At 48.5% G+C, this 19991-nt stretch overlaps 1 protein-coding gene and 1 long non-coding RNA gene across 6 annotated transcripts in view; both read left to right on the top strand.

Moving 5' to 3' along the window:
• Nucleotides 1–19991, top strand: part of EXD3 (exonuclease 3'-5' domain containing 3) — a 260922-nt gene that overhangs the window by 102233 nt on the left and 138698 nt on the right. For all 5 annotated transcript variants that reach the window (XM_066201028.1, XM_066201025.1, XM_066201026.1 and 2 more), the window contains 3 exons: nucleotides 820–893; nucleotides 2092–2130; nucleotides 19230–19396. In XM_066201028.1, the coding sequence (XP_066057125.1) occupies nucleotides 820–893; nucleotides 2092–2130; nucleotides 19230–19396 (280 nt within the window). The remainder of the gene's footprint in view (nucleotides 1–819; nucleotides 894–2091; nucleotides 2131–19229; nucleotides 19397–19991) is intronic.
• Nucleotides 1487–2083, top strand: LOC136299429 (uncharacterized). Its single transcript, XR_010723501.1, has 3 exons — nucleotides 1487–1557; nucleotides 1744–1882; nucleotides 1994–2083. It is a non-coding gene; the product is annotated as an uncharacterized lncRNA (long non-coding RNA).

Here is a 19991-nt window from a genome sequence, read left to right as displayed (position 1 = left end):
TTCCTGACTGCTGGCCCTGCTCCCTCTGGCTCCCAGTGAGATGGTTTTAGCCCCATCTGAAAGCCCAAGGAAGGCTTTGGTGAAGCCTTTCCCTGTCCAGGCAGCCTGGCATCCAGCAGGAACTGACATAGATACCTATGCTAATGCCACTTCATGTCTTTTATCTCCAGCCTTTATCTCTCCTTGCACTGGATTTCAAAACAAGGTGCTGTGTGAAGATCTTGGGTTTTGCAGTTGTAATGAGCCATATCTAATGAAGGTGACAGCAATAAAAATAATAACAACAACTGTGGCTTGCTAGCTCAGCAAAACAGTATTCCCCACCCTCTTTGTGTGGATGTGGAGCCTCTTTCATGGATCTGTGTTTTATCGGATAAACTTCAGCCACAAGTTTACATCCTGACTGAGCTGTTCACAACTGCTTCAATGAATTAACAACACAGGTCCAATTAAATCCGAAAGAATGCAGCCTTTAGAGACTGAGGCGGTGCCCATGTGAGGATGCTGCCTAATTAAAGGTGTGAAGTCATTGACTGTGGAGCATATTGAACCAGGGAGTGGATCTTATCGCTCAGGGGTGGTGGAAGCAGAGATACCAGACCCGAGAATTAGCATTGCTAATCACGGATGAAAGTGTAAATAACAGTTTATGGTTGAGATAAGCTGACAATGTGTGAGTCTGTCCCTCATTGTTCCAAGCGTGAGGGCATCCTGCCTTCTACAAACCCAGTCTGATACTAGGGAAGGAAAAGTGTAATGTCTAGACAGTAAAACTTCCAGGAAATGCTGTGTACTTAAATGTCTTTTTCCTTCTTTCAGCTCTCTGCCCTAATGTCATAAATCAGCGGCACTTGAGAACCCTGAATTACCTCTTTTACAAGAGATTTGTTGAGGTACGTGCTGTGTTGTGTGTCTGGAATGAGGATTTTTGTTACGTTTACATTTTTAATAACTTACTTGAGATCATCAAAAGTATCAATAGTTTAAGATCAAGTTTTTTTTTTTCAAGTTCTGCTCTCAAGCCTTCCCAATCCATCAGGAAAAGCTCTGATCTGTCTTTGCTGCCTGCCAAAACCACCCTCAGAGGAGCTGGGGGGGATGGAGCTCTTCAGCCCCCTGCATCTTAGAGCTTTTATGTTGGTTCACATCACTGCTGGGAGCTTGGTCATCCACAGAGAGAGCAGAGAACATTTCTCCAGGTGTATTTGTTTAGCAGAGGGAATGGATTCGTGATCTGGTGTTCTGCTCTCTCTGGCCTTCCACTTCCTTTGTTTTGAAGAATTTGCTTGATTTAAAGTATCCAAGCTGGCCAGTTGCTTCCATTAAGGTATCTTGGCAGCTGTGTCTGGACACAGTCCCTTCTTCTGAGAGCTCTTCGGTGCTGTTTACCATTCTCAGCTGTGTCTGAGCTCTGCTTAAATGGCTCCTTTATCTCACTAATATTTAAATTACATGCTTGGATATCTCAAAGCTGTTTTCTTTGAGGCTCTTGTACCTTTCCATAAAAGTGACACTGACACTCCCTGTTTCCTCTGCCTCTCTGGGGTGAGACTCATGGTGGGTCTCATCCAGTTCTTGGGAGAGTAGAGAGCAGGTCCCCTCCTGAGTTTCTCCCCAAGTTTGGCTCTGAACTGCATTAGAATGGAAATATTAACTTATCAGTTTCCTTTCCCAGATGTCATGATTCTAGAGGATTTTTCATGACTTGACTGTTGAGAAAAATTATATTTTTATATTCTGAAGGCTCAGCCTTGCAGATGACCCCCGAGATCCCTCCCTTGACAGGAGCCCTCAGGATGGCTCCTGAGGCTGAGGCTGGCTGGAGAGATGAACAGTCTGGGGACATACTGCATGGGAATTTGTATGCTCCATGTGCTGTGGTGTAAGAGTTCCCTGAATTCCCCCATCCAAGCTGTGTTCTGCCATGCCCCAGCTGGACACACTGAGGAGCTGAAGTGTCCTGTGTGTCCCAGGGTGCATTCCTTGGTCACAGGTGATGCCAGTGGGGACAATGAGGTGTTCATTTCTAGTTTGCTGCATGGAACATCCTCCCTTTCCTAAGATGGCTCAGCAGTGATTTTGCCTTTTCAGAAAACCATGACTGAGGAGAACTGGGGAGACCACATTCAGGTGAGTGTGGATTTCCCTTTCCCTTCTTTCACAGGCTTGTTTGCTTGGAGGTTATTTTAAGATGTTTTAGCATATCCAGCTCTAGATGTTGTAGTCCTGCTATCACAGTTCTGCACTTTCTCAACCCTTTGGAAGCAAAAATGCAGGGAAGAGCAAGGAAGGACATTTGTAGTTGAATTCCTTTTATGTCTTAGAAAATGCTTTTGTTTGGCTGGAGCCAAACTAGAATGTTTGGACAATGTTCTCAGGGGTGCACAGGGTGGAACTGTTGGGGTGTCTGTGCAGGGCCAGGAGTTGGGGTCGATGATCCTTGTGGGTCCCTTCCAACTCAGGATATTCCATGGCTCTGTGATTTAGATAAGATTATGAAGTACTTTCTTTTACTTTCCTGCACTTACTTGTAAGTGAACACTGCAAGTATTTACATTGATTAATGACAAGGAGGGGGGAAAAGGGGCTGTCTCTCAGCAGCTAGCAAGGTGGGTGAGGAAACTGGGACAAATGTTTGATTCCCTGTGCATGCTCTGACCATTTTCAACAGGTGATGTTGTGACCTCTCTGTCTCGTGCTGCAGGATACAAGTAATTTTAACAGCACGGGGAGAAGGGAGCGAAGTGGGTTTTGCTTGGTGTATAAACAAGAGAGTTTGGGCAATTATGGTTTGACCTGATCCTACAACAATAAATACAAATGTGACAATGAAACAGCATGAAATTCTATGGTGATAAACCAATAGTGGTTATTTATGTGTCTGTGATTTCCCTATGGAATTGCAGCCCCATGGTGAGTGTTCGCTCCTGTTCTGTGACTCCTCTCAGGTTGAATTCTGCAGCCATTAGGGATTTCTGAAAATCCATCTGTAGGGTCAGCATGGGTCTGAGTGGTAACAGACCAGGCTGATGATCTGAGGGCTCAGGCACTGTTTGGACACACCAGCAAAGCAAGGGGACTGTTGAGTTCTTCTATGCAGCTCCAGGGGCTGGACACTATGGTCCTTGTGGGTCTCTTCCACTCAGGAGATTCCACGATTCTCACATCGGGATGTCTTTTGGTGTGTGCAGGGAAGGGATCTCTGTTGATGGAGTGTGGAGTGTGGGCTCTCACTCTGGAGACAGGAGGCTCAGGATGTCTCTGGGAAGCGCATGTGTGGTGCCTGGTAAGCCCTGAGAACACAGAGCTGCATGATGCAGTGGAGCAGAGGGGTGTCTTGCTTTCCAAAGGATTCCAAACTCTGTATTTCCTGCTTGTTGCCAACTGGTGTATTTTTTACAACTGTGTAATTATCAGCCGAGTGGTGCTGAAACTTGCCTGTTATCAGCCTGACTCAGTGCTATCAGAGATCCCTGTCTCTGGCATCACTTGAAAGTGATGGGAATCTGTACCTGTGCATCTGCAGGAAGCTGAAATAACCTGTGCAGGCTGGTGGCTGGTGCTGGCAGGGAAAGGGGGAATAAAGGAAGGATCTTTGAGCAAGTTTTGGTTTTCAGTGCAAAAACTAACATTGTCCAGGACTTCATTGGGTTTGAAAGGTTGGGCTTTACAGGAGGGAATGGCTCAAAGTTTACTCAGAGCTTCATAGAATCACAAGATCCCAGACTGGTTTGGGTTGGAAGGGAGCCAGAAGTCCATCCAGTGCCATCCCCTGCTATGGGCTGGGACACCTTCCACTGTCCCAGGCTGCTCCCAGCCCCATCCAGCCTGGCTTTGGACACTTCCAGGGATCCAGGGGCAGCCACAGCTTCTCTGGGCAACAGCTTCACAAAAGGTTAGAGCTTCACCTGTCACCTGACATGTTTGATCAAAAAAATTCCTCGGTTTCCTTGTGGAGCTGAGGAGCCCTGATATTTGGTTGTGTGTCCCCTCCCTGTGTTCAGCTGAGGCTCACATAAAGTTTGGATCTCCCAAGCTTTGCCTGGTCAGGCACTATTAAGGACAGGAGGCAGAGAATGAGACACAATGTGGCTTCTGGTCACCTGGAGGAATAGGAACCAAAACTTCCCAAAGAGTCCACAATGGCAAACTCTCAGTCAGAATTATTGGATAGTTTTTGGAAGCTTTTTTTCAATTTGAAGTTCAAAGAGGTTGGAAGTCTTCATGGGATTTTTTTTCAATTTCAAATTTGTTAAAATTCTTTGCTGCAGCCATAAAAAAAAAAAAAAGGACATAAATTATATTAATATGACTATCTCTAGTGATTATATAGGTAAAGATATCAGGAATTATAGAGATACCAGAGACTCTGGTGAAGGTGGCACTGTCCTTGCTTGGAGCTTGCCATTGCAGGCCAGTAACATTTTGGGATTGGGATTTTCTTTTGTTCACCCTGGGCAGTGCAAGTACAGATTTTTCCTGTTCCTCCTCTGTAGGATGAATCCCAGGTGTGATACTGACTGCTGCTATAAACAGCAGAAACTCAGGAGTTAGTTGTGGGGCCAATAAAACCTGTTTCCAGCCCTGTAGCAAACTGGTTTTGCCCCCTCTGCCTGCCAATGCCCAGTGGCTGAGCCAGTGTCCAGGCAGGGATGGCAGAGGAGGCAGGAGGGGAAGGAGAGGGATCAAACCTCTTCATACCCTAAGAAGGCTGCCCTCATGGCCACTGGCTGCTGCAGGCCTGGTCAGCCAGGAGAGCTGCCCCGTGCAGCACCTTCTGCAGGAGGAGATGCCTGGAGGGCAGAGGGAGGGGAAGAGACACTGTGCCCAGTGCCAGCTTCTTGCTCTTCACTGCCTTCCTAAGGGATCCTGGGCTGCTGGCACACAGTGTGCCTGTCCTCACAAGCAGAGGGGAAGGTGTGGAGGATATTCATGGTAGATAGGCAGGGAGAAAGAGGCAGGGCATGAGGCTCCTGTCTGCTTTCTGTGTGCCCTTGTGCTGCTGTTTTCGCACGCTCTGTGTTTGTCCTGGCTTCAGCAGCTGCACAAAGCAGGTCGAGTTGGGCAGAGCAAGCCCAGCACAGCTGGTCTCTGGCTCTGCTCAGATGTGTTCAGGGTGGTCCTGCCAGCGACTGCAGGCCAGCAGCAAGAGGGACTGTGGAGGGCAAGTGTTCCCCTGGGCGTTCCGTAGGACAAAATCACTAAAAAGCAGGGAAGGAGTTTCTCCATGGAAGGAGTTTTTCCATGCCAGACTTTCATAAAGTAAACATGGACATGGAAGTCTGATATCAATGAGAAGCACAGTAGGGGAGTGACTCTGGTGGCAGGTGTCACCTCTGGTGGGGTTTAGGTGTCAGACTGTATCTGTGACACTTGCAGGACGTTGGCAGCATGACAAGGGCCCTGCTGAGGGACTCTTCTGTCTCAGGAGGCAGCTGGAGCACCAGGACATCTGAAATAGCAGCAGACACATGCATTTTGGTGACCTGAAATGTCCCAGTTTGACAGAGAACTTGGGTGTAGGATGGTTGTGCTGCCCAGCTCTTGGTGCTGTTTGCTCACCAGTGTTTGGGGGTCTTGTAGGTGGACCCTTCTAGACTCAGCTGGGCTGATCAGTGCCAGATCAGTTTAAAATGTTATCTCAAATATACAAAGAAGTTATACCAAGAAATCTCTGTGTGTTTGTTTGGCCTTTCCTGCGATGAAACTCCTCCTGTGGAGCAGAACTGAGTGACACTGCCTAGCACTGCAGCTCTTGCTGGGGACAGTGACTGGAAGCAGCACTGGGCAGGGTTCAAACCTGTTGGTTTAGTTGGGACTGTCAGTGTTATAACCACTGTGAGGTTGTCCAGGACAGGGAATGGGTAGAAATGGGATTTTCACTTTTGTTGACCCTTAAGCCAAGGGGCTTTTTGCTGCTACATCCCAAACTGTTCTGTGCTAGTGTTTGCACAGGGAAACTATCCCTTAACTTCTCAAAATTAAACATCTGAAACCCTTCCAAATCTGGTGCTCAGAAAAGCACTGCTGTTTGGAAAGATGTCACTTGTTCTGTGGGTGCTCGTGGGGAGCAGGGGCCTCTTGTTCAGGATGATGGTAAACAGCCTCAAGATGCACCAGAGAATGTCTAGATTAGATATTAGAAAATATTTTTTCATAGAAAGGGCTGTAAAGCACTGGAATGGGCTGCCCAGGGCAGTGATGGGGTCACCATCCCTGCAAGGGTTCAAAACATGTGTGGCACTTTGGGACATGGCTCAGTGGTGAATGTGGTTGGTACTGGATTGATGGTTGGACTTGACAATCTTAGAGGGTGTTTTCTATCTTAATCATTCCACGATTCTCTGATTCTGCACTGGTTGAGACCACTCTGACCTTGGTGTGTGGTTTGAGAGGAGGGTGCAGGAATGCACCTCCCAGAGAAGTGCCCTCATTTCCCTCAGGCCCCTGTCCTGCAGCTCTTCAGTCTCTTCTGGGCTTGTGAGGATGCAGAGATGGGCTCTGTGGGCAGCTGTTTCCTGTGTTCTGTGCAGGCAGAGCCTGCAGCTAATCCCTGTCCTCCAGCTTGGACAGTGACATAACTTATTTATTTATAAATTTCTGACCATGAAAATCAAGCACTGTGCCAGCTCCTTCTCTGGGTGAACAGGGGGTCAGATGCTGGCAATTCCTAGGAAATGCAGAACTCCAGTTCCACTACAGTTCAAGGGTTGTTATGCTGCTTACAGACAATATTCAGAAATCTGCCCTTTTTTCTGTGCAATGCATTGGAAAACCTTGACAATTCCTGGTACTTAATAAGTGTAAATTACCTTACACTGCAACAAGAAGTTGATGTAATCTTATTTATTTGACCAATTAATTTCTAAATGGCAGTGGCTGATGCCAAGATTCTTTCTGTACAGAACCACTTTGACCTCAATTAAAACACAGCTACCTCTGAAATAATATGTAAAAGCTATTACACTCAAGGAGGGAATTTTTAAAGGGATTTTAAAGGGCAGAATGCCATTTATTTTTTCAAAGGTTTTTTTGTGGCCAGAACACCTGGCCAGTACTCCTGCTCTGGGGAGTCTGGAATAAGGACAAGGAGTCAAAAAGACCACTTTGCAAATACACAGATCCACTGTTCTTCCCTGGAACCGCTGAGTTTAGGGAAATTTTTTAATCGTTTTGAGTACAGCAACATCTCTGAGGAACTGAGTATCCATAGGGAATGAAGCAGTGTGTGCTGTGCGGATGGGAACAATGCTCTGGAGGTGATTAATAAGTGACATGTCTCTCAGTATAAGGCTGCCTACAAAATCGTCTTTTCTTCTGGTTGGAGTGAAGCATTTATTCAGGGATGGGATGGATTTCATCACTCAAACGTCAAACCCAGACTGGCTCTTTTCCTGGAAGGTGGAAACACAAACGAGTTTAACTAGCCAAAGTGTGGAGTCCCCTGCTAGTACTTATGGACATCTTTAGCAGCAAATTAAACCAGTGGATGATTGTTTTGTTCCTTCTGGTCTTTGAAGTCTCGGGGAAGAATCATCAGATGAAATAAATGTTCATGGTCCCACCAGTGGTGCTGCACGTGGTGCTTGTGCCGAGGTGCTGAGCCACTGGGAGCCCAGCAGCTCCCAGTATGGGGGTGTGTGTGAATATGCAGGAGCTGCTCCTGGTCTGGTTTGGCCTGCAGTCTGCCAGTTCAACCATCTGCAAAAGAACTGCGTTTCTCTTTCCACATTTTGAAGCAGCTCCCTAACAGCTGCCATTGCAGAAAAGAGGTTTGATTTTTCTTTCCCTTTTCCCCTTTGCAGAACAGCTGATGTTTATACCTGGAGTAGTGACAGGTTATGGTCTGCTGACTCTGTTGGGAAGTCAGGACTGGGGATCAGAACTGTTTGTTTCAGGTCAGAACTGACAGCCTTTTTTTCTCCCTATGTCTACTTGTAGCTCCCATTTCTCTTTCCATTACTCTCCCTGCATTTTGTCCCCTGTTCAGGGACTGCCAGAAGCTTAGTGCTGGTTACAGTGCTTTGACACTCATTCTGCTTTTTCCCTCTGCCATTTGCTTTGGATTCACTATTCTTGTTGGAGGTCTTTGGGGAGAGCACACAGGCACAGCATGGTTTAAAGGAAATATTAAACCATGAACAAACTGGAGTCTGTAGTAGGAGGAAAAGTGGGAGGCAAAGTATTGATCTCCTTCCATTTTTCAGTTCAGTTTGTCAGTGAGGTCATATATTGATTGGAAGCTGAAACAACACCAGTTACTGAAAAGCAAAAGGATGACTGATAGGGCTGGTGCAGAGAACAGGCAGGTCTGTGACCATCTCAGGAACAGCATCCCGTAATTCCAGGAGCTGGACTCGATGATCCTTGTGGTTCCCTTCCAGCTCAGGATATTCTGATTCCATGACGGTGATTCAGTTCTGCAGCTGTGTTCTGCTCTCAGGAGAGAGCAGGCAAAGGTGCACCTGTACTCGTGGAGTTTGCACGGCTGGGCTAAAAGAAATGGGAGCTTTGCATTGAACAAACCCCCAGCTGCTGAGGGAGAAGCACATGGGGAAAGCCAATCATGCAGCATGTTCTGTGCCTCCCCAGCTAAGGAAGAGTCTGTCAAAGGATGACGTGTACAGTTAAATGTAAATACTTCCAACTACTTCCTGCATGGCTTAGGCTGTGTTAATTCTCTGTAAGACCTGGAGGGCTGGTGTGTCTATTGTAATTGTAGTAGTTTTATTTATAACAAATCCAACCATTGCTAGATAAATAAATTGTGGTTAAGCACAAAGATGCTGATGAATTCTGCTGTGATATTACAGTAGGTACAAAGAAGCCAAGACAAACTGCCATCATTTGCTGTCTGACCTACAAAATTGTCAAAAATGTCCAAAATAATTCTAAAAGTCAGCCAAAAATTTCTCTGGAGTGATGTAAAATATGTTTGTTCAATAACTTTAGAAAATCAGCCCCCATTTACTGAAGTGTGGATCTACAGGGCCAAGCTGGGGATTGACAGAGCTGGGTGTCTGGTTCTGCTTCAGGGAGGGATTGGCAAGGGATCCTTGGAAACCTCAGGACCTCAGTCTTAAAGTTGATGGCCAAATAGCCTTAATGTGCAAATGAATTAAATACTGGAGAGTGAAGAGGGGAAACTGGAGAGAACACACTGGGCAGGAAAAATCTCCTTTAAATTGTTTTGGTGTGTTAGAGATGCATTCTGACCTTAGCCCCCTGCCACCAGCCAGGGCCAGCGTGCTGCTAAGCACTGTAATTACATTTCTGTCACTAGCAGCCATTCACTCAGCAGCACAGCTTCATCAGAAGGAGATTTGATATGGTAAAAAGAAGAGCTAATTGGCTTATGGCTGTAGGTTGAGAGGTCAGGGGTAGATTAAGGAGTTAAGAGCATCAGTGAGCTGTTCAACTCCACTGGGGTGTGCTGGGGGAGGTTTAGTTCTGCCAAGTGGGAAGAGCATCCTAGGAGTAGGAAACTATATAGCAATGATGGTCATGCAAAACCTTATAGGAATGTGGGGAACATAGCCGATCCTTAAAAGAAACATCAGGAGTGGTGTCCAGGATACCTGTTAGTGACTGCAAACTGCAGCAAGTACAGGGTAAAAGTCACAGAATTCCAGAATGGTTTGAGTTGGAAGGGACTTCAAAAAACATCTTGTTCCAACCCCCTTGCTGTGGGCAGGGACACCTTCTGCTGTCCCAGGGTGCTCCAAGCCCCATCCAGCCTGGCCTTAACCACTTCCAGGGATCCAGGGGCAGCCACAGCTTCTCTGGGCACCCTGTGCCAGGGCCTCACCTCCCTCACAGGGAAGAATTTCTCCCTGATATCTAATAAAAATCTCCCTTCTGTCAGTTTAAAACTGTTCCCCCTCACCCTGTCACTGCCTCTGTACAAAGTCACTCTGTCTTTTCACTAAGCTCCCTTCAGGTACCAAAGGGCCACAACAAGATCTCCCCAGAGCCTTCTGTTCTCCCAGCTGAACAACACCTGCTGTTTGTATCCCACAGAGTAAAAATGAGGACAGGCTCACTTCAAACAGGCAAATCCTCATGTTCTTTTTGCTCCAGGACCAAGGGAACCCTGTCAAGAGGCCTGACATTGCCCTGTGCTGCCAAATAGGGAAGGGCAGGGGGGAAGATGGGACATGGCGCTTGTCTCTTTCCCAGGGTGGCACAGAAGGAGAGGATGCATTCAGTGATAAACACTAAAGCAAACAACATGGCTCTGCATGTACTGTGTTTGCAGGTGGGAGCCAGTTCTTACCTGCAGCTCCATGGCAGGAGTCCCACGATGCCCTCACCCCGTGGGAGCTGCTATGATCTGGGGCAGTGCAGGTTGTGGGGGCTCCCTTTGCCCAGTGTCACTCTTTTCAGCCTTCACACACACAGAGACCCTCTCTGCCCTTCTTACCCAGCCAGCAGTAAAATGATCCAGCCATTCAATAATCATCCCAGATTATTTAAACCCTCTGTAATCGATCAGTCCCTGTCTGAGTGCTCACTGATACATATTGGTTTCTAAAGCCTTTGCAAATCAGCTGCCTTGCACACAGATAATCAGGCTGCTGGCAATTGATAGTTTGGCTGTATTATACTTTTAGGCAAGATTAGTTCCCCAGTTCCCTGCCAAGAAGAGAACCACATAAACAGAGGATTGTTTAGAAACAGAAAAAGTTCCTCTTGAAGGAGAAGTCATGTAAATGGGAAGAAACAGGAAACTAATCTTCCCTTATTCACTCTGAAAGAATGCATATCTCTGAGGAATGTTGTAATTATGGATTTAGGAAATCAGTCCAATTTGCCAGGGTGTGAATTTCAGAGTTCATTCAGTCAACCCTCTCAAGCATTTCTCCTTCAGAACAAAAACCACCAGGAGCTGAAGTGTACTGAAAGAGATTAAAGGAGAGAAAAATTGACTGGCATGCTTTGCTTTTGGGAAAGATCTTGCACAGATACCGATTATTGCTTTGGCTCTGAACCGGGGAGGTTTGGGCATGGCAAAACAGAAATCAGTGGTAACCCATGTTTGTCCCATGGGCATCTCTTTTCTATATACTAATGATGGGAAGAGTTTGTGCTCCTGAGCAAGTATTTCCATTGTCAGTATTTTTGCTTATTTATTTTGAAGGCCTTCCTATATAGAAAAGAGGAGATTTTTTCCTAAACGGAGTCTATGAATTCTCATGATGTATGTGACTGGGTATGGAAACGCTTACTGGAGTTATTGGTGGGTTAATTGCACACTGGTTTAGCTCATTAGGGTTAATGCCAGGGCTCCAAACCAACTGAGAAGGTGTTGGAGTGACCTCGGCTCCCGCACGTCCCGAGTAGCGGCTGCGGTGTCACCCTGTGAGTTCAGGTCCCAGCAGAAGCACAGAGGCAGTGGTTTCACTCCTTCACACACCTGCAGCTCTGGCAGCGCTGTGGTGACATGGAAGCTGCAGGGCCCTCTGTCCCTGTCCCCACGCTGTGCCTGGCTCTGGCAGCACATGGAATTCCTCACTCTGTGGAATTCCTGCAGACAGATCCTGTAGCACAAGTCAATGTCACACGCTGCTGCTAAGCTGGAGTTTGGAATGCTCAGATTGGATAGGCACCCTTCAGGCAGCCACAGAGCTTAGCAGAAAGCTGTATTTTCCTTGTGCAAACTTCAATGCTTCAGGATACAAACCAGAATAGAGTTCTGGGATGGTGACTTCTGTCGAACGTTTATGGAAGTGCCTGGATTGTAAAAACCTTCTGAGGCTGGAAGGCCCAGAGAAACAATGTTTGGTCACAGGAGGCCCAGGCTCAGTGAGGCTCAGCAGCAGTGCTGGTCACCCAGTACACGATGGGAGCCTCCACTTCCTTTAATTGGAGAGCAGGATTTGCCATTGGCCCTGTGACACTTCATTCGTGTGTGTGTGTGTGACACGATGACAAAAGGCAGGGAGATAAATGCTACTTCAAAATACACTGGGAAGATAAGGGTTGCCAGTTTGTCTTCAATGCACTGTGTCATTGGGCCTAGACAAAGCATCTACTGTGATAAGTAACACACTACTCTGCTCTGAAAGAGTTTGGCCAATTTCCCCATTTTCATTCATCTTCAGCCTTGCCAAGTGCTGGAGTGCTCCCAGAAAATATCTCCAGCCTGCCATCGTGGGACCGAGGTGTGAGAAATCTGGAAGCAAATCAAAAATCTTTGGATTATGTATTCAGACCAAGTCCTTGGTCCTTTGCTGATCCCTGGGATGAATAATATTCAACAGCTCTGGGGCCGGGGTTAGGCTGGAATTCAGAAGGTGCCTCTGCAGTGGTTGTGAGAAAGGGATTTTGGGAGGAAGCACAGACCCTCAGGACAGACTTCACACAGAAGAGAAGGAAAAAGAAATTATATCTGAAAAAGCAAGTCGAGTAAAGTTACCTTAGTCTATTTGCTATGAAATTGTATTGGGGGGGGGGGGGGGGGTATGGATGTCAAACAGTTGATTTTCTCTTCAAACAAGGATTGTTTTAATTGGATTAGTCGGGCACTACAGCTCATTGCAGAGCTACACCTGTGCCATTCCCTGACCAGCTAAGTGGAGGGGAGAACAAGTATTGCAGGTGGGTTGTGATTTTGTGTATCAGCATACCTAGAGTTGTGGGATGTAATTGAGGAAAATGAGTTAATTGTAGGTTAAAGTAAGAGGTTATGATCTGGGAAAGTCCCCACAGTGTCAGGTTATGCTGACACTGCTGAACAAGACCAGGAATTGATCCGTGGCCCTAAAGACAAGTGGCACTGCTGACTGGTTCCAGCACAGCCCTAGGCTGCCTTCCTCTGGGGATCTGTCTGAAATGTGCTGTAACAATATCCTTCCCTGAAACCTTCTGTGCAGCAGCAGTGGCCAATTGGGCACTGGGGAGCTGATTTTCTAGAACAATATTTTCAGTCAGTGGGGAATGGGATCCAGCATCAGCATGAGCATTGCTATCTCACAGGTGTACCATGGTGCCCTCCTTATCACAAAGTCTGTCCTGGAGTGTCTGGGGCATTCTGTGCTGGACGGTTCCTTGGACACATGGGAGCAATGTCCCCATAGAGTATTGCACCTTCCCTCTTAAACCTGTTAAATATCTATTGGGGAGTTTTTCGTTGGCTATCAGGGAAAGGTTCTTCCCCCAGAGGGTGCTGGGCACTGCCCAGGCTCCCCAGGGAATGGGCACGGCCCCGAGGCTGCCAGAGCTCCAGGAGCCTTTGGACAGCGCTGCCAGGGATGCCCAGGCTGGGATTGGTGGGGGGTCTGTGCAGGGACAGGGGCTGGGCTGGATGATCCTGGTGGGTCCCTTCAAGCTCAGGACATTCCATGGTCTTCCATTTCTGTTTGGGTTTGTGCTTTTTCCAGCCAATAAACATTGCTATCCACTACTGAAGCTACTGAAGTGAAATCTGGGAATGATCCTGCCAGATTCACTTCAGTGAAACATCCTGTTTGGAGCCTTTCATCTCTGTGGAGGGAAGTGTCCGTGCCCTGTGCCACGGAGCTGCTGCCAGCAGCAGGTTCATCTGTTCCGTGGCCCTGTGAGCTGCAAGAAGGCCCATGGAGGATGGGCCTGAAGGAAATGTTCAGTGTTTCTTGAAAATACTCTCTCCCCAGATCTGCCTCTGAAAGCTGCGTTGGTTCTTTCCCTCTGCTCTGTACCTGCTCACATCTGTGGCAGCCGGAGCAGATTTTGGAGACGTGATGACTTCATCTGTTGAAAATGAATTACTTCCCTCGGGGGCTGCCTGACAAAAATTTGGAAGGAATCCCAGTGCAGGAAATGTATTTGGATCTCTGTGTAGTATTGTTGAGCATGATCAGGACCATCCTGTATTCTGGATAAATGAGATCTTGGGTGTTCTTCACCCGGGAGATGTTTGGGACTTGAAAGCAGCAGTTGCTGCAAGAAGCCACCCGTCTGTGTGGAGAGGAGCCTGGGGAATGCAGGGCACTGCTAATCACACAATCAGAGCCTCATTTTAGGTTGCAATTAGCTCTTCTCTGAGAGCTCATCTCTGCCCTCCTGCTCAGAGCAGGGCCAGCTTTGTGGGACAAGGTGTTGCTGTGCCCTGCCTGGTTCCCCTGCCCCTCTGGGTCTGTTGCAGTGCATAGCCACTCTCACTGTCCCATTTTTTTACTTCTTGGCCTGGCTGGAATTTCTGGGAGGATCTGACTCCATCTTGTCTATGATCCCCCCTGCTAAAACTGAAGAGGGGATTCTATTCAGCCAGGCCTTCCCTATGCTGAACAAGCTCTGCTCCCTCAGCCTCTCCACGTGCTCAAAGACACTGACCATCTCCTGAAATCCCAGCATGGTTTGGGTTGGAAGGGACCTTTAAAGGCCCTGTGGGAGTGAGCTTTACCAGAAGAGCTGTGTGTGACTCTTCTGGCTGCCACTTGGCTGTGGTTGTGTGAGGCACACAGGAACATGGAGCAGATGCATCCTGTCACACAATTATGTTCAGCTGCTCACCACAAACCAGCAGCTTCCTCCAGGCTGTCCAGAACAATCAGCTCCCTGTGAGGAGCCCCAGCACAGAGGCAAGTTGACTTTAAGAATTGCCTTTGCCTTGATCCCTGCCAGCGATATCCTAAGTTAGTCTCCTTTGAATTGCCGTTTGGAAGAGGCATTGGGAGGCCGGGAAGCTGAGTGTCCTGATTCACAGAGCAGGAGCAGCGAGGTAGTGTGAACATGCCCCAGGGACCGCAGTGAGTGCCGAAGCTTTGTGAAGGAGGATCAAGCCCACTTCCCCGGCATTGATGTGGTAATGGGCTCCCCAGCTCGGGAGTGTGGCTCTGGCAGTGACGCACTGATCGCTATCTGAAAGTGGGGTGCTGGCCTCTCAATGGAGCCTATTTTGCTATTCTCCAGTTCATAAATTAGCGCATCTGAGTCCCCGGTGCCTGTGAGCGAGGGAGCAGCTCAAGTGATGAGAAAGCAGCATGTTCTCAGGGTGTTCTCTGGCTCTGGCTGAGGGTGGTGGCCGTGGCCAAGTGACTGCTGCTTTCAGAGGAAACCTTGCTCAGAACGGAGTGGAGAGAAAGTTGGCCTCTTTTATCCAAGGAGAGGATTTCCCCCCTCCAGCCTGCCCTTGTAAGACCCCACCTGGAGCGTGGTGTCCAGCTCTGGGGTCCTCAGCACCACAAAGGTATTGACCCGTTGGAGAGTCCAGAGGAGGCCACAGAGATGGTCTGGAGCCCTCTGCTCCGGGGCCAGGCTGGTAGAGCTGGGGGTGTCCAGCCTGAAGAGAAGCTCTGAGGGAGTCCTTGTTGTGGCCCGTTGAAACTTGAAGGTGGTTTATGGGAAAGAGGGAGAGGGACTTTACATGGGCAGACAGTGGCAGGACAAGGGGAAATGACCTTAAGCTGAAGGAGGGCAGGGTTAGATTAGACATTAGGGAGAAATCCTTCACTGTGAGGGTGGGCAGGCCCCGGCACAGGGTGCCCAGAGAAGCTGTGGCTGCCTCTGGATCCCTGGAAGTGTCCCAGGCCAGGTCGCATGGGGCTTGGAGCACCCTGGCATAGTGGAAGGTATCCCTGCCCATGGCAGAGGGTGGACTTTAAGATCCCTTCCAACCCAACCCATTCTGGGATTCCAGGATTTCTACAGGCTCCTCAGAAGGTAGGATCCCCCTCCCCTTAGGGAACAGGCTGTGGCCCTGGGCTAAGCTGGCTCTGAGGGTCCCAGCTCCACCCTAATGATTCAAGGAGTTTCCTTCAGTGACATCTGATGGTGACACTGCAGCATCTCCCTGTTGTGCACAAATGATGGAAACTTTGAAACAGAAACCTTGAGCACAAATACAATAAAGTTGCTCGTGACAGTACCACAGTGGCGTGTTCAGAGAGTGTTTCAGCACAGGTGTCTGTACCTGCCACACCACAGGGAATTCAGCAGTGCTGTCAGTGCCCTCCACTGCTGACAGGGTTTGTCCTTTTCAACTCTGGGTTTCTTTTTCCCTTTTTAAAATTGCTGACTCTAAAATATTCTCCTTGACATTTTCTCTACACTAGCCGGAGGGGGTTTTGTTGATTCTGGAAGCACTTGAAAACAGGAGAAATTGGCCAAGACATTCAAAAGTTAAATTAAAATCTGAGTCTGCAAATAGCCAGTGTCAGTGGTGTGAATAACATCCCTCTTTGGGAAAAGATGTTGATGCATAGGGCAGAATTGGCTGGAACTGAAATGGAGCTCAACACATACAGATAAAACTGATCTAGGGTTGGATAGGGTGATTTCCAAGGGAGATGTTGAATATTTGGTTTCAAAATTATTGGTACCAATGGAGGAATGGTTGATGGGTTAAGGTCAGGACATTGCTGAGCTTGCCCTGCATGGTTGGTGTGAGCTTTGTGAAGCCGTGGTGGTGAGAACAGGATTTACGGGTAGGAAATCTGCAGCCGTCACTGTGAAAAGCTTTAATCATGGATTATTGTTGGTGTCAGGGGTTTCTGTGTGCTCCTATGGATTAAAGAATGTATGATATGTCTAGAATTCCAAGTGGGATGTAAACAAGCCTCATGCTCTGCAGAATCTTTTCCTGCTTGGAGGTGTCGCTGATGTTGATCAGAACACCCGTGCCAGTTTCCTCTTGAGAAGTGTTCATTTACTGACAGCAAAGCACATGAAATGTCATCCCTGGTGAAACATTGCTCTCTGCATCTGTGCCCACATCTTCTGGGGCCAAAGTTTCCACATTCTTGCCTCTTGCAGAGCTGTTGCGGTGGAAGCCTTTCCCCTTTAGAGCAATGTTGGGTTTTTCTTTTTTTCAGTAAAAAGACAAAGCTATTTTCTGTTCCAGAATGCAAGATGGAATATCTCTGGAGAGATTAACCTTCTTTACAGAGTTGTTTTTTGTGGTTGAAAGAAGAAATCTGTTATCATTAAAATAATATTAAAAAAATCTGCACCTCATTATTTCCAGAAATAAAGCTGCCACAATGCAATTTATTAAGAATTGACTTGGGGTGAACTGAGAGAGCTCCAACACTGAAGAGTTTGTGTTTTAGAAAAAAGACAAGACAATGGGATGGACACAGAGGGAGCAAGTAGAGGGAATTGCTCTGCAATGTTTGTAAGAAAATATGTTCTTTTTGGGAAGGACTGTGAGCAGTGGCTTGGCAGATGTGCAGGAGGGTTTAATTCAGCCCTTCTTCATGTGTTCAGTGCTTGGCTGAGCTCAGTCACAGAAAGCAGAGAGGGGAGAGAGGCACAGAGGTCAGGACTGGCATGGCCAGGGGAAATGTAGAGGGCAAGAAGCACGAGCAGGAGAACGTGTCCTGTCCTTTCCCTGCCCTGCCCCTTCTCTCCCGTACCTGAGCCCCTGGGGAGCTGCTGGACCCCTGTCCTGCTCCCCCGATTCCTGCTGTGCCCCTTGGGAACAGCAGTAGAACTGTTCCTCCGCATACCCATGAGAAGAGCTGTGGTTTGGCATTTGGCAGAGTCTGCGGGGTGCAGACAGAGTGCTGAGGCAGCAGTTTTTGTGAGCAGGCTGCTGCTACCTGGAATGCCAGATCCCTCTGAGCTGTTCTGAGCCTCTGCCCCTTCCTGCACCTCTGCGCGGGGGGTCATTCTGTTTTCTCTTTGGCTTTCTGTTCCCCTTCCTTTTTACCTTGGGGCCATCAACAGATTTGTTTCCTGATCTCCGTGTCTGCTTTGAAGACAAATTCTCACCTTTTAGTTACTGAAGGAATGTGAGGAATGAGGCCCCATGGCCACAGCCTCCCTCCCAGCTGGAAGCTGTTCCTACACGCTGGGCAGAGGGAGCAAGGTGCTGCCCTCCCTGGGAGCAGGCTCGGGCCCTTGAGCAGTGCCGGTGGGCGGCACACGGCAGATGGCAGTGGCGTGGGCAGGGTGGGGATGGACTTCCAGTGCAGATCTGAGCATTTCACTCCTCTGAAATTCTTGTTTGTAGTGCCAGTCCTAGAGCTACAGGTGCTGGGCCACCATGCAGGGTTTCAGCTTGTTTTAGCAGTTTTCTTGACAATATTAACATCAAGGGCAGATCCAGAGGAGATCAGAAAGGAGACGTTGCTGTGTGGCTGTGAGGGCTCCAGGATGTTTATAGCGCATGTAGGCTGGCTGGGGAGGAATCGGGGGGAGTTCCCACCCCATGGAGCTGGTGTGACCCTCGATATTACTGTGTTCGTATTTCCTCTTATACCTGCATGTCTCAAAGGTGGATGAGGCAGAAGAGCTCTGGTGCATCCAGCTGTCACTGTTGGGACTGTCAATGCCCCTTGCAAGAGGCTGCTCACCCCTGCCAGGGTGGGCACTGTGCCATGATCTGGCCAGAGCTGGGATTTGGGTTTAAACCACAGGCAGGGTGAGTTTGTGCTGGTGCCCCCAGGCTCTGCAGTGGGCCAGGGCACTTCCCTTCCTCCAGGGAACAGCTGGGAGCAGGGAATGTCCTGAAGTGCCCTCCCTTTTGCAGATGTGAACACAGGGAATGACCCAGTGACACCTGAGAGTGTGTTTTTCCCAAAGCAACGATCCAATTCTCACCTTCACAGGGGCCTTGAACAGACACAGAGGAAAGAACTCCTTTATGCAATCAATGTTTGCTCCAGCTGGATGTGGGACTCACACAGCACATTTCATCCAGCTGAATTCCAGTGCAGGGTGACACCATTTCCAGCCTGGGCTCCACCCACGGCTGTGCCTGCTGCTGGGGGGTCTCGGAGCCCCCATCTCACAGCACTGGGGGCAAGGGGCCGGAGGGTGATGTCAGCCTTTTCCTGGCTTGGAACACCTCTTAGGAAAGCTTTGCTGATGTGCCCTCCCTGCCACCTATGGATGACGGGCAATCCCAATAATCTGTGCAAATACTTCCATGGATGGAGGAGACCCCAAACCACTGTCTTCCCTGGAGAGACAGGGAATGTCTATCCTAAGAAAGCCATCCCAAGAAGATGCTCCATGGTCTGGAGCCCCTCTCCTCTGGAGACAGGCTGGGGGTGCTCAGCCTGGAGAAGGCTCCAAGGAGAACTTTCAGTACTTAAAGGAGGCCAATAAAAAAGATGGAGACAGAGTTTTTGGCAGGACCCGCTGAAAGAGAACAAGAGCTGATGGTTTTGAACTAAAATAGGGGAGATTCAGACTAGATACAAGGAATAAGGTTTTTACAACGAGGCTGCCTCCTGGGAGGGGGAGGAACTCCCACGATGGGAATTGCACTGACAGTCTGCCTTCCCCCCCTGCCCTTGCAGAGCACAGCTGGGGAGAATCGGTGGCTCCAAGGACACCTGGTGCAGTTGCTGCTCCGTCACTGCGACGCGCGTGGGGCGGCGCGGTGGGCGCAGCACTGCCAGGTGCCCCCCGAGATGCTGCCTCGGGCTGTGGCTGAGGAGCTTCAGAAGCTGCACATCCAGGACAGGTAAATCCCTGCTTGGTGCCTTTTCCATGCAGATTGCTTGTAATAAAAACACTGTAGATTTGCTTAAAATTGTCTGCCGTGATGCATCCTTCAGGACAGAAGTTTGCAAAGGCTTCCTCTGTGTACTTGGATCCCATTGTGGCCCCGCACACGCTGCACTTGTTTGTCATAAGCCTGGAAATGTCTGTGAAAGGGGCATTTAAAACTCATCCTGAGTACACAGAAGCTCTGAGATTGCTTCATGGTGCTGGGGTTCTTACACTTCCTCTGCCAGAATAACAGTGCAAATATTAATCTGTTTTACTGAGGTGATTGCAGATCTGTCAAAGTTTTACTAATTATTATTTTTTTAAATGCTGATGGTTTTGGGAAGGTCTCACAGGTGGCCTTGAGCAGTTCATGTGCAAGGATCCTGGTTTTGTGGATCTGCTCTTTCTCCTCGTGCAGATCCGTACTTGTTCAGGCACTATGTCACCTCAGGAAATACAACACAGATGTAATCACCCTCAAAACACTTCTCCAGGGAGTCCACGGCTCTTTTGGAGCACAGGAAACTCGTCTGTCTTGAACATGCTCCTGCCTCGCTCCAAAGCAC

Source organism: Chamaea fasciata, unplaced genomic scaffold (assembly GCF_029207755.1).
Source record: "Chamaea fasciata isolate MVZ Bird 193981 ecotype frontalis unplaced genomic scaffold, bChaFas1.0.hap1 SCAF_20, whole genome shotgun sequence".
In the NCBI taxonomy this organism is placed as follows: Eukaryota; Metazoa; Chordata; class Aves; order Passeriformes; family Sylviidae; genus Chamaea; species Chamaea fasciata.
The sequence above is the reverse complement of the archived record's forward strand: the minus strand, read 5'-3'. Positions and strand labels throughout refer to the sequence as shown.